Source organism: Grampus griseus, assembly GCF_964374135.1.
Source record: "Grampus griseus genome assembly, chromosome: X".
Taxonomy (NCBI): domain Eukaryota; kingdom Metazoa; phylum Chordata; class Mammalia; order Artiodactyla; family Delphinidae; genus Grampus; species Grampus griseus.
In genome coordinates this window covers 94,305,048-94,319,703 of record NC_138999.1, presented here as the reverse complement: position 1 = coordinate 94,319,703, position 14,656 = coordinate 94,305,048, and the positions used below count along the sequence as shown (strand labels likewise).

General features: G+C 43.0%; 1 protein-coding gene across 1 annotated transcript in view; it reads left to right on the top strand.

The window, feature by feature from the left end:
• Window positions 1–222: 222 nt before the first annotated feature.
• Window positions 223–14,656, top strand: part of GUCY2F (guanylate cyclase 2F, retinal) — a gene marked incomplete at both ends in the record, with an annotated part of 87,041 nt that continues 72,607 nt past the window's right edge. Inside the window, 2 exons of the mRNA XM_082646880.1 lie at window positions 223–282; window positions 7,405–8,155. Of these exons, the coding sequence (XP_082503006.1) occupies window positions 223–282; window positions 7,405–8,155 (811 nt within the window). The remainder of the gene's footprint in view (window positions 283–7,404; window positions 8,156–14,656) is intronic.

Here is a 14,656-nt window from a genome sequence, read left to right as displayed (position 1 = left end):
TAGATTTAAAGTATGGGCGTGTGTGCAGAGTTGGGGGAGAGGGAGTCGGGGGGTCTCTCTTGGAAGGAAAGGCAGTGAGGCATTTAAGGAGGACAGAAGGAGACAAACTTCACCTACTTCGAATTTTGCAGGGAGTCAGCCTGGATCATCTTTCGTATCCTGGACTGGAATCACAACTGATGAATGTTCTGGCATTTAAAGCCATCCTGGAAAAAGGACATCATGTGTGATTATTGGACAGAAGAGAAAAAGGAAGAACACCGAGGCAAAATCCGAGGGTATGTGAGTCCAACTTTGAAAGGTAGAAGTAGGCAGTAGTCCGTGGAGGATGCATTTATCCAGAGGACTCTGTTAATCTCTGGGTCAATGCATTTAGGTCAGCACTAACTCTGCTACAGGTGGGATCAATTTAAAGGATTAGAAGTGTCTCTCTAAATCCTAATCCTGGTCTTGGGCTGGGGATGCCGAAGAGTGATTTAAAAAAAAGGTTTACTCTCCCTCTCAATTATTTCCCCATTAATGGAATTTATCAACAGACTGGAGTCCTTGGCAGGACTATGAACGCAGAGGATGCCCTGAAATGGACACACGGGGTAGCCAGAGATTTGCATGTGCAGATGCTAAATTGAAGACTTTTGAGTGGTGAATTACATGGTGAGTAGTTGACAGCTCTTGTTTATTAGAAATATTGTAGTGGGGAAAAAACATAGCCCACTTGGGAGCTCAATCTTCTGACTGAGATATATCAGTTTTACTGCAATGTGTGGCGGGAAAAAAGAAACAAAATAAAAAATGAAAGAGAGAAAGAAAGAATGAGAGAAAGGGGGAAAAAAGAGCTTTCAAGACACTTTAAATAAAGATTTGGGCTCAAAGGCTCTCATCCAAGCTTTCATTTAGTTTCTCTCGTGATTCTTTTTTATTTCATCCTGATGTTGTCTTACACAAGCTGTTAACTTGATTCAGGCTGTAACTGCGAAGATCTATCATCCATAGAAGTCCTCAGCTTGACAAGCTAGGATGAGGAACCATTTTCCTCAGAGCTATTTGTCATAGTCTTTCTTTGTACATGTTTAAAGAACAGTCATTTCCCTTTTGAAATCAGGCTTCGCATCACATTGTGAAAGCTACCTGAAATAAAATGATGCATCCCTATGCTCCTTTCCATGGAAGCCCGATTCCATGCAGGTGTTCAAACCTGAGTTACCTAGGCAACGGCCCCAGAAGAGCTGTGGGTCAGTAGTATTCTATTTTCAAAATTTCATACCTTCAAACTTTTAGTTATGTCCACATTTCCCATTAATCCCAAAGAAGGCTTCAGCAGGCTTGTTGCGAAGACAGTGTCTTTGACACAAGAGCTTTATAATTTTGTTTTTAAACCCAAATCAGCAGGAAAAAAGAAGGCTTAGGGCATCCTCTCTCCCCCCTCCCTCCCTCACTCTCCCTTCCTTTTTCCCTTCATTCTTTCCTCCCTCCCTCCCTCCCTCCCTTCCTCCCTTCATCTTCCTCTCTTCTCTGTCTCCTTACTTTTTTTTTTCAGACTAAGTTTCCTTCTGCAGAATCCTGGGATCAGGGATCAAGACTACATTCTAGAGCAACACAGAACTTTCTGGTTCTCAAGGGAGTGCTAGCAGAGCTAGAAACACCACCCAATGCATGAAATAGAGCTCAGGAAGAACGGAGAGACAGATCTTCAGCTTGGGGGTTGTTTAACAAAGGGCAACAACAACCTAGACAAATAGCAAGAGGTACTCTCTGACGTGTGTGTGGCTTGAGGAAGGACCCATGTTGTAAATGTGTAAACTTGAAAAATGCCACACAAAAGGAGCAAAATTTGAATTTGAATTTTTTATTATGATAAGAACACTTAACATGAGATTTGCCCTCTTAACAAATTTTTAAGTGCAAAATACAATATTGTTAACTATAGGCACTATGTTGTACAGTAAATCTCTAGATCTTTTTCAGCTTGCTGGACTAAAACTCTCTGCTCATTGAACTTGCCATTTCCCTCTCTCCATAGCCCTCCGCAGCCACTATTCTATTCTCTGCTTCAATGCATTTGACTACGTTAGACATCTCACATAAGCAGAATTACACAGTATTTGTCCTGGCTTTTTCATTTAGCATAATATCCTCCAGGTTCATCCATGTATTTGCATATGGCAGGAATTTCTTCTTTTCAAAGGCTTAATAATATTCCATTTTATGTATTTACCACATTTTCTTTTCCATTCATCCATCGACGGACATTTATGTTGTTTCCATATCTTGGCTATCATGAATAATGCTGCAATGAACATGGGAGTGCAGATAGCTCTTTGAGAGCCTGATTTCAATTCTTTTAGATATGTATATCCAGAAGTTGGATTACTAGATTATATGGTAGTTCTATTCTTAATGTTTCGAGGAATGTCCATACTGTTTTCCATAGCTGCTACACCATCTTACATTCCCATTAAGAGTTTGCAAGGCCTGAAACAAAAGCCTGTTCAAGAACATGGTAATAAAACCTTTCACTTGTGCTCCATATCTCCTCTTCACTATTTATTCAACAAACACTTGCTGAGTACCTATTATGTTTCAGGCCCTGTGCAGGGTCCTGGAGATACCATGGTGAGCAAAAGCAAGCAGGGAACTTACAAATTTGACCTTTTACACATGAGCCATGTTGGTGGATATTATTGCTCTCTTCCTCCTGATGTACATAGTTTCTTTTCCTGGTAAGATTTCTTGGCCAGGCCCTATAGTCCCCCACTTTTTATTTCGTAGCTACAGGCCTAGCACAGAACAGGTTCTCAATGTATCTTTGCTCATAGTGATAAGATAGTGAATGGTTTTAGGAATCCAGATTTTCAGTAATAGTATAACTACAGCATGGGGGTGGCACTCCACATTGTAGGTACTTGATAGAGGATTCTAGACCCAAATTTAAAATGATCAGGAACTAGATCTGCCAGATGGGAGTAAGCGCAAACCACTCCAGCAAAATCTAATTAGAACAGCAGAGCCTAGGGAATGTTGAATGAATTCAGAAAGCAGTTTCATAGTGCAGAGGTTTAGAAAAGTCACTGCTTGGAAGAAGTACAGAATCCCAGGATCAATGTACATCAGAGAAGAAAGGGACTTGAAGATCCTCTAGTTGAGCTGTGGGAGAAAAAGAGAGACCTAGAAGGGGGAACAATATCTTCAGTGTCACATGGTGAGTCAGTGGCAGATCTGGGTTCAAGATCCAGGCCTTCCGATTCCCAAAGCAGTCCTCTTTCCAAACAGCAAGGAAGAACTAGTATTTACTGAAGGACAACTGCGTGCTCAGCATTCTATCTTATTTAATCCCTTACCTCAAAAGCGTTCAATTAAATTTGCCTCCATCTTGTAGATGAAGCAGTTAAGAAGCAGAACTAACGTGCCAAAGGTCGTACTCCCAAGACTTCTGTTCTCAAAGACTAGGATTAGCTTCATATAGAGTACCATGTGATTGGAGGCCCGCACCCCCAGTTGTGCAATACTGAACCCTCAGTGAGGGGTCCCCAGGTTTGGCCGGAACACTGGTGGCAAATTTCTTCTAGTTGGATAATAAATTTCTGTTTGTTCCTCCTAGTTTACTCCATCCCTCCCCCTCATTACTTAATTTATTATTTCATAGGGAACAAAGGGATTTTAAAAAAACCACCAATGAATCATTCGAGCTCTATCTGGGTAGCATAGAAGGTATAATAAGGACTGTCTCAGTGACTTCATAGATTAGGGGCTGTTGGCAGGCAGTGCTTGATCAACTGGGATACAAATCCCCATCCTGCTACCATGTGCCCTCAGGCAAATTACTTACCCTTTCTTGAGCCTCAGGTTCGTCATCTGTAAATGAGGGTAATAATAGTATCTACCTCAAAGGGCTGCGACGAGTCGATTTTGTTTATTTATTTATTTATTTTTATTTATTTTACTTAGTTATTACTATCATTAGTTGCTCTTCTTTTATTTTTTATTGAAGTATAGTTGATTTACAGTGTTGTACCAATCTCTGCTGTACAGCAAAGTGACTCAGTTACATACATATAGATATTCTTTTTCTTATATGCTTTTCCATTATGGTTTACCATAGGAGACTGAATATAGTTCCCTGTGCTATACAGTAGGACCTTGTTGTTTATCCATCCTATATATAATAGCTTTCATCTACTAATCCCAAGCTCCCAGTCCTTCCCTCCCCCATCCCCCTCCCCCTCGGCAACCACAAGTCTGTTCTCTGTGTCTGTGAGTCTGTTTCTGTTTTGCAGATGGGTTCGTTTGTGTCATACTTTAGATTCCACATGTAAGTGATATCACATGGTATTTGTCTTTTTCTTTCTGACTTAACTTGGCTTCGTATGACAACCTCTAGCTGCATCCACGTTGCTGCAGATGGCATTATTTTGTTCTTTTTTTATGGCTGAGTAGTGCTCCATTTTAACCTGTGTACAAATGATGGGGCATACTATTGTGGTACGTCTGTAAGATCCAGCAGATGTGCCCCTGAGTGGTTTCTTGAAGAGTCAGGCTTTCTCATAAAATTAGGGGTGAAAGTCAAGGTGATAAGCAACAGACCTGGCCCAGACAGAATTATTGCTGGCAAGCCCAGTCACACAAGAGTCGATTATTAACCCTGAAGAGAGCCATGCCATTATTTTGATCTTTGGTTGGAATTAAAAATTCACTAAGGATTTTCCTCATTACTATCTCCCCCAAGCAGTTAATTCTTCTTTTTATATCTAGTGAGGTTATTCTTGGCCTTGGAGCAACTTTAGTGTTTTATTAATTCATTTCACAAACATTTATCTGGTACCTACTACGTGTTGGCTAGGCATTAGTGCGATGAAGAAGATGCTTAGGAAATCCCAGTACAATGGGCTCTGTTCCCCATAGAGAGTTGCCCTCGTTGCCTACCCCTTGTAGTTGAAAGTATGAGGTCCTGTAAATACAGAGATAGCAAACAGTTCGGTAGCTTTGTCACAACACAGACCAGAAACAGGGACAGTTTATAAATCAGAGGAACGCCTTTCCTAATGGGTATAAGGCACAGGTGGAAAAACAATGAACTCAACCTGGGGGTGTTAATTAAGGCTGCACAGAGGAGGGAACACTTTATTTGGGTCTTGAAGGTAGAGTTCATCAGGAGAATCTGGAAGTGGAGTATGGGAGGAAGGAGGAGGACATTTCAGGCAGAAGGAATGGCATTTTCCAAATCCTATGCTTGGCAGACTATGTGACATATGTCTATAGAACTGCAAAAAATTTACTATAGCATCAGGAGAGAACAGGGAGATGGGGGGTATAGGGAAAGACAAGGGCCAAGTGGAGAAAGGCTTTGCATGCATCATCTTGAAAGAGCTCTCCACATTTACTGACTCCACTTCATTCATCCCCATTCTTTTTTTTTTTTTTTTTTTTTTTGCGGTACGCGGGCCTCTCACTGTTGTGGCCTCTCCCGTTGTGGAGCACAGGCTCCGGACGCGCAGGCTCAGCGGCCATGGCTCATGGGCCCAGCCGCTCCGCGGTGTGTGGGATCTTCCCGGACTGGGTCACGAATCCGTGTCCCCTGCATCGGCAGGCAGACTCTCAACCACTGCGCCACCAGGGAAGCCCATCCCCATTTATTTTTGACTCACTGTGGGTCCTTCCACTTGCAGCCTTACTCTCTGAATCCAAATCTAATGGACAGAGACCTTTCTATATTTAGTTCACCTGACTTCTCAACAGAGTGTGAGATGTGATAAACAATCTTCATCCTCAAAGTGTCATCTTCCTTGTATTGTAAGATATCACTGTCTCCTGGATTTTGCTGTTTCTCTGGACTTTTCATGGAAGTTTTCATTATAACCTCCTTTCTCTCTGCCTGACCTTTAATTGTTGTGGGTTTTCAGGATTTTGTCCTCTGACTTCTTTCTCTACTTTGCAACTGTCTTTTGTTGATCTTATACACTGCCATGTCTTCAATTACCCTCTATCAATTGATTACATTCAAATTTATATCTCTGGCCCAGCTTTCTGTTACAAGATCCAGTATGTCAAATGGTCAACTGGATCTTGCTACTTGGATATTCTACAGGCATCATCAGTTCAACGTGTCTAATAGAATACATTATATTTCCCAACCCTTCCTTTAGTGTTCCCTATCTCAGAGACTTATATCATTTTCTCACCAGTTGCCTAGCCCAAAATCATCTTGGAGTCCTCCTTTTTCCCCCTTACCTTCTGCATCTTGTCAGTCACTAAGTTATTATTGGCTTTACCTTCTTAATCTCTTTGATGTTTTTAATCTTGGTGGAATTCATCTCCATTCCTCTACGTCTTTACTACCACTCTCTTGGTCTGCCATCATTTCTCATACGGATTACTACAACAGCCTCCAAACTGGTCTCCCTGCCTCCAGTCTTGCCCCCTTCCAACCCGTTCTCCACACTGCTACTTGAGTAATCTTTAGAAAATGAAGATCTTATTACATCATTTCTCTGCTTAAAACTATTATCTACAGGATTAAATCTAAAAACTTACGAATGGCATATAGGACTCTTGGTGACCTGGCCCCTGCCTTGGTTGACATCACAGACCTGAGCAGAACAAATGCATATCTTTTTCCTTTTTTAACCTCTGGGCCTTTTATATTGTTGTGTATTGTATATTGTTCCTTCTGCCTAGAAGGCTCTTAGCAACGACCCCCTTGCAACCCCACTCAGCTGGCTAACTTTTCTTTCAATACTTAACTCAGAGAGATGTCCTTCCCCCTCCCTCTTCTCCTCCCCTGAAATTTGGGTTTGGGTGATCCTCTCTGTTTTCCTCTGTCTGGGCTACCTCAGTCATAGCACTTCTTACTCTGCTTTGCCATTATCTATTTACATCTGTGTCCGTCCCCAAGAGGGCGGTGTGGTGGAGAAACATGGACATATTTGAAACTATAATAATGATAAAAATATCACTAATATAAAGTTAATGACCTGCCAACCCCTGTTAAAAGTGTTTGCTGTATGTTAATCCATGTAATCCTTACAACACTGTGAGATGAGCAACTGTTACTGAAGTTGAATCAACAGTACTTGGTGATGGATTGAATGAGGGGCAGAGAAGAAGGAAGAGTCTCAGCTGACTACCAGGTTTCTGACCGGAGCAAGTAGGTGAAGGGTAGATGGACGCACCATCTCCTGAGATAAGGATTACAGGAAGTAGAGGAAGAGGAGGACTTTTGGTCAGGGTAGGGGAGAGAATCTTCTAGTGTAGGGACTGCCATTCCTTTGCCATTCTTTCATAACTGTTATTTCCAGGAGTTTCAGGAATAATGTGCGTAACATACCTTTTCTTCTGATTGACAGGCATTTGGAAACAACAGTGTCCATCTCGGGACAGCAGACTCACCTTCCATTATTTCTTCATTAGCCTGCTGGAAGCAGGAGAGCTCTGTTCTTGGGACCCTGGCCTTTCTCTCACCTTATGCTCTGGTTTGCGGCTCCCGGAAGACAGCGAGGGCTCCGTGGCCTTGCATCCTTCAAGCTCCTGTGGTGTTTGTGCCTCCTGGCCCTTACGTCCCTCCCACAGCGGATATGGGCACCCCCCTACAAGATAGGGGTGGTGGGCCCTTGGACTTGTGATCCGTTGTTCTCAAAGGCCCTGCCCGAGGTTGCCGCTCGGTTAGCCATTGAGCGGATCAACAAGGACCCATCGTTTGACCTGGGTTGCTCTTTTGAATACGTGATTCTCAACGAAGACTGCCAGGCTTCCATGGCTCTATCCAGTTTCATTTCCCACCACCAGATGGCCTCAGGATTTATTGGCCCTGCCAACCCTGGCTACTGCGAGGCAGCCTCACTCCTGGGAAACAGCTGGGACAAAGGGATTTTCTCTTGGGCCTGTGTGAATTATGAATTAGACAATAAAAATAGCCACCCGACCTTTTCTCGGACACTCCCTTCTCCCATCCGGGTGCTGGTAACGGTCATGAAATATTTCCAGTGGGCTCACGCTGGAGTCATTTCCTCAGATGAAGACATTTGGGTGCATACAGCCCATCGAGTTGCAAGTGCTCTTCGGAGTCGCGGCCTACCTGTAGGGGTCGTCCTGACCACAGGACAAGACAGCCAAAGCATCCAGAAAGCTCTACAGCGGATTCGCCAGGCAGACAGAATTCTCAGTGAGTGCCTTCTCCTGGCTCAGCTTTAAATGTGGCTTCAGTGAAAGGATATGACAATGTCCAAAGTTTTCCTATCCTCACACCCTAGGATAGCACATCACTCTCCAGTTCTTCATGCATTTGCTCCCTTTCAGTCACACTCGGGCCCCAAGACTCTCCTGCTTCAACAGAGCCTATCTCAGCACCTGGGTGGGGAAGATTAGCATCAAGAGCAGCTGTGGTCACACACCCTCCATGCCCTTAGGACCCCAGCAGTTTCAGATCAGCCAAGAAGCGGTGTTCTTATAGCTCTGTTTTTGTCTGGTCTAGTCACTGAAGGGAGATTTACCCTTGATTCTCTTCTGGGTACTTTCCCTCATAGGTGCTCAGTGCCCTTGTGTCATCACATCTCACTTAGAACCTGTCTTCTCTGGACTCAAAAATGCACACCCACCCCTTCTCACTTTCCACTCCCTGAAAGCAGGGCTTCTCTCTCTGCAGCACACAACAAGCCGATGTGGAGGGAGCTAGCTGATAATTAAAAGCATATTAAAATGAGAAGCCTGCCTAAATTGTAACCTTTCCCCTCCCAAGAGAAGTTTTATGTTCAAAGATGATTCTTAAAAAAAAACCACAAACAAACAAAGATGATTCTTGCAGAGACCATGGACCAAGTGTAAAGCAAAGGACTGACCCACTGACCCAGGGCGAGTTGGGTGCATTTTGGGAAAGGAGAGGGCTCTTCCTGGTCCTCTTAAATCAGATGGAAGTCTTTTACATATACATACTGCAAGCCTTTGTGACACTTGGTTTTGATTTTTTTTCTATTCGAAGTTTTTAATCTCCACTTTACCTTTTTTCTGGAAAGTAGCAGTGATTTGTGGGGACACTGCTCATCCTCTCTTGCAGTCACTCCATCGCTTTAGGACAGATAGCTCAGAAACTACTTGTCAAACTGATTACTTCTAGGATTAGTCCTGGTCCCAGTCATTTCCTTAACACAGCAATGGACTTGTTAGAGAATGGTCCAACTTAGGGCTGGCCTATACCCAGGAGCCCATTTTAAGTTTCAAGTGTCTCCAGTATTGGACCTTAATTATGATCATTATGGGAGGATGAGGGCAAGAATTTTTAGTTCCAGGAACTATAGTAGTCTGCTTCCAGCTCCAGTCTACAAGATCCTATAAATGTTAAGCAATCAGTGTGGCTCTGATTACTTCATAATAGAGCTTGATTCTTTCAAAGCAGAGCACAGAATTAATTTTAAAGATATACAACCATTTCCAGGGAGGAATCATGCCAGAAACAGGCTAACATACTTAATATCATAACTTTATGTTACAAATCTTCATGAAGCCCAGTGTCTCCTGCAAGTTTACATTCCATGAGTGTTTCACATCCCACCCATTCTAAATAGTATACTCTTTGAAATGACATTTTGGCCTCTACCATGAAATGTTAAATAAATCCAGGCCCCGAAGCTCTTTGGGTTGTCAGACTGAGAGAAGTTAGGATTGAGTGTTTACCACCCACAATTCTTTTGAGGCAGGGAGGTAGCAAATGTACATATTATCGCCGTACTATTAGAGACGCATTCCTCTAGGTCAATGGTTCTTACTCTGGCCGCACACTGGAAATACCTGGATATCTTTTCAAAATGATTGGGGCCAGAGTACCACCTCCAGACATTCTGATGGTCTGTGGTGAGGCCCCAGCAAAGGTATTTTAAAGGGCTTCCCAGGTGCTTGTAAAATGTAGCCAGAGTCAAGAACCACTGCTTCAAGTTCAAGAAAATGCAAATAAATGTTCCCTACTTTAAGTTACCAGACAAATTTTTGTCTTAATATGACTTTGTTTAATCAGATTGCTTTCTGTATAGCAGTGTGGATCAGCTCGCTAAGGGAATGAAAATTTTAAGATGGGGGTAAGGGGGTAGGAAGCCTAGAGAGGGAGGTATGTGGTTATGCAGCAAAGAAAGACCCTGGGTAGGGAGAAAAGCAGCAGAAAGCGCAGTAGGGACTCAGAAAGGGAGATTAAAGGGAGTGAAGACAAAGCTCTGCTCTCCAAGATTTTGCCCCGGGTTTCTGACAAAACATAGGCAGACTCAGGTGAGGTGTGCTGGGAACTCAGTGTTATGAATCAGAACGTGGGTAGGTTGGGGCGGATGCAGGGAAACTGAGCCGTTGGCTGAGCTGCGGCCTGAGTAGGACCTCGGGCACCTGAGTGTGCACTGTCCAAAAGCGTGCGTGGTACTCACACTTGGCACAGCTAGTTTTTGGTATCTGAGGTCACTCCAAGTGATGGGTGCGATATGACAGGAGGACTTGCAGAAGGGGAGTGAGTCTTAAAGTAAGGTAAGCTTGTTGTCCACTTGATCATCCATTGAGACTAGTGCCCCAGCCAATAGGAGCATGATTCAGAGTATGAATATAAATAGAGTATCAGGACTTTAGCCACGAGGCCTAGGGTTCAGGGCACATCTCCAGTCCAATCAGAGAATGGGAGATCTGGTGAGAAACTGAGCTAGAAGTTAATGAGTATGGATTGCGCCAACTGAGCAGTAAGGACGGTTACAATACACCATATCCAGCATCTACTAGATCAAATCTCTAGCTGATCTTCTAGCCCCTTTCAACTGGTAGGGCTGAGCCTGTGAAAGTATTCCTAGCTGTTGACTATTGGGACTGAAAGAGCACTGAGGTTTTTGTGGTGACCTCAGCTGAGAAGGGCTGAGGAAGGCAGTGCCTGGCCTCTTCCTTATTTTGCTGGGTATGAGACTACTTCTTAACACTGTGGACCCCCAAGTAAACCTTCAGAGAAGGACCTTTTGTGATGTACAAAATATAGTGGAAAGGGATCCCTTTGGAGAGGACAGGCAATATTTGGAAGTAATGGAAATAGCTGGAAGACTGGTTTTGTCTGACCTACTCACTATAACAGTGACCAAAGCCCCATGTGGCAGTGGCAGTGGTGGCGGCAGTGAGAGATAGTGTTGGGGAGGGAGGGTAGAGCTGCTATGCCACTTCTCTTCCTCGTAAATTTATGTTTCCAATTATCACTGGCACATTACTGGAATCAGAAGGAATGTCTTTCTCAGAAACTGGTCTAAATTTTGCTTACACAACAGCAGGACAATGATAAAATTTAATAGTAAAGATGATCATAACAATAATAATGGTTGTGGGCTCTTGGGAAGGGAAACAGCAGGGGTGTTACTAGAGGCTGCCATTGAGACAATGAAAGCAACCATAATACCACTTTACATGTGAACAGCTCTCTACAGTTTACAAGGTATTTGCATATAGATAATGTCATTTAATCCTCAGGGTTATCCAGGAGCAAGGTATTTTCTTCCAAGTTTTACAACAGCTGTGAATCTCACATAACAAGTAGGTAGGTGTACGCATTATTAACACCAAAGAATGGGGTAAATGAAGTCCCAGAGAAGGGGGGATTCGGGATTCAGCCTCTCCCAGATTGTCAGCTCACTTCTTTTAAGCTTCAGAGGCAATTACCAATTAACTTTGTGTCTGACAAAGTCATATAGGAGAGATATTAATCAAGGACAAAGGCCTCAGCTTACAGGCAGGGCTGCTGTGTGTGGCTTTCCCTGCCCAAGGGAATCTAGCTGAGTGGGCTTGAGGGCCAAAATTCAGTTCACTCTCTGCTCCTTAAACCATGAGTCCTGTTGGAGATTTTGATCCAATGGCACAAAAGAGCATCACTCACCAGGCAGAGCACCTGAGGGACTGCAATTACCCAGAAGTTCTTTTGCTAATTCTCAACAAAGACTAGCAGGAGGCCCCGCTAAAAAGCTCTTTAGAGAACTTTTCAAATGGCTATTTCGAGCCCTCCTCCCTTCTCCTCACCTTTTTGCCTATCAATGCTTGGCTGATTGTGAAATCCTTTCAATGTGGGTTTACAAGGTTGTTGAACCATTTGGGGATTTCTTTAAATCCTTCCAAATTGGGAATGCTTCATTACAGTATGACGTTCAGTAACTAGGACACAGTCAGAATGTCCTTCTCTCTTGTTTTTTTTTTTTAAACATCTTTATTGGAGTATAATTGCTTTACAATGGAGTGTTAGTTTCTGCTTTATAACCAAGTGAATCAGTTATACATATACATATGTTCCCATATCTCTTCCCTCTTGTTCTTCCAAAGTCAGATACTTTATTACTACCTCATTGTCAGGGACCTGGCTGGCCTCTTCCATCTATTGAAGATTCTTGACATTAAAAAAAAAAACCAATAATAATAATAGCAATGATAATAGCTAATATTTATTGAGAATTTGTTATATGCTAGTCATTTTGCAAGGGTTTTATATGGACCATCTCATTCAATTCTTGCAACCTCCCTATAAAGTAAGGCCAATTACTATTTAATGCACTTCACGAATGAGACTTTGGAGGCTGAGAGAGGTTAAATAACTTGCTTAATGTCACACAGCTAGTGAGTGGGAAAACTAGGATATGTATTCAGGTTGATCTAAAGCAGTGCCTCTCAAACCTAAGTGTGACCGGAATCCCCTGGGGGGCTTGCGTCCCTCCTCCAGAGTTTCTGACTCAGGAGGGCTGGGATAGGGTACCAGAATCTGCATTTCTAACCAGTTCAAGGTGGTGCTGATGTTGCTGGTCCAGGGATCATACTTTGAGAATCACTGGTTTAATGAAAGACATGCTCTCCTGCCTCCTGTCCACTTGAGGGATGCCCCTAAAGCTTACTCACTTGACACCCTGTGTTCCATGGTGTATAATTTAGCCCTTCCATTTTTCTCTCTTAACTTTTGGGCCCACTGATGAAATTCTTTTAAGTGCCCCAAGGTAACAAGTATCGCCCCAGTTTTCCTACAGTAGTAAGAATAGTGATACTGTAATACTATGGCCAAGAGCCTTAGTGATGATAGGGAATTTGGTATACAGTTTGGTATAGATAAATGTAAGTAAATGTAAATGGTGAAAGGACAACTTGCTCTCTTGAATGGGTCCACTATCAGTAATGATATATTTATTGAAGACCCAGCCCAGGAGGAAATCTCTAAACATCTAGGCTTCCTGCGTTTAGGAGGCCTTACCTGCATAGCAATTTAGGAAAAGCTGAAGAAAACATACGTTGCAAAGTATGGAGAAATATTAAAAACATAAGCTGGGCAGCAATGTGAAGGCGATAAAAGTACTTGTAATAACAGTTTTACTGGGTAAGAAAAAACACGATCTGATGCAGACAGAATGGCCATTGAATGTAATATGTGTCTGACAGCATGCTGAGCTACTTGGACCAGTTTGACACTGGTGGCAGGTAAGTTAAGTGGTGGTCTCAGGACTTAAGGCCAAAAATGTGTGCAGTGTCCTCAGTCGATAGAAATAGCCACACATCGTGTACTACAGTGTTCTTAAAGTGTGGTTTGAGGGCCTCCTGCACTGAATCACACTTTGGGCGGTGGTTGGGAAACATGCAGATTCCAGAGCCTCCCTCCCTCTTTTTATGTATCCATTTTATAGAGTGCATGGGGGAGAACTGAGGGGAGGAAGGTGTGACTCTACTTGTTTCAGAGTGTGGCCAGATGGGGCTGAATCCTGGGGGAATGTGAGACCTGGGATAAATCACACTGTATGCCCCCCTCCTCCTCTGACCTGCTTACTCTCCCATCTCTCAACACTTGTTAACACAAAATAGGTTAAAATGAAGGTTAGTGGTAGGAAATGTCGCAAAAGGGTTAAAATGAAAATTAAGGACAATAGAATGGAGGGTTTCTGGGGATTGGGAGCAGTATTGTGGGCTCACAATATGAATATGACTCCTAAGAACTTCTTCAGCAATAGCTAGTGAAACCATCTTCATCTCACAAGGTGTGAGACTGGGCTCAGGTTCCTCCACGAAGCACTCCATAGCCAGTAATCTGGGAGAAATAAAATTTGCTTTTGGAGAAACATAGTTCCTCCACCTCGAGGAAGTATTGGATAGAGTATTTCAATATAGGAAGAGAGGTAGGAATTGAGTGACTTGGGAATTGGCTTCTCCTAGAGTTAGACATTTCCTGCTGCTAGCATTGAGGGTGAAAGGGAGGGTCCTGAGCAGCCTGCCATAGTGGGTACCACAGTATGAAGACATAGCTACTAGACAACTCAGTTGGGGCTCAGGTGGCTCAGAGAAAGTGCTAATATCATATCCTAGTGAGATGGGATCTCAGGAGGATGTATCTCCTGGTCCTTGTTTAGGCTATAGAGTGGCTTGACTGTTAACAATCAGGATGGAAACTTACAAATTAATGTTACTCAGTGATCACCTGTTGACCCAGGTCTTGTCAAGGATTTACGGTTTCTGTCCACTAATCCTTTCCTGACAACTTACAGGTAAAATCCCATTTTAATGAATGTCATTTTGAGACAATAAAGCTATTTAGTAAAATAATCATGTAGAACAGATGCATCTACAAATCCCTATTGACAAAGCACTCAATCTATTAAATTAAGATGGTGCTGTTTGAATTCAGTATTTATGCTTTCTGTTTTAATCG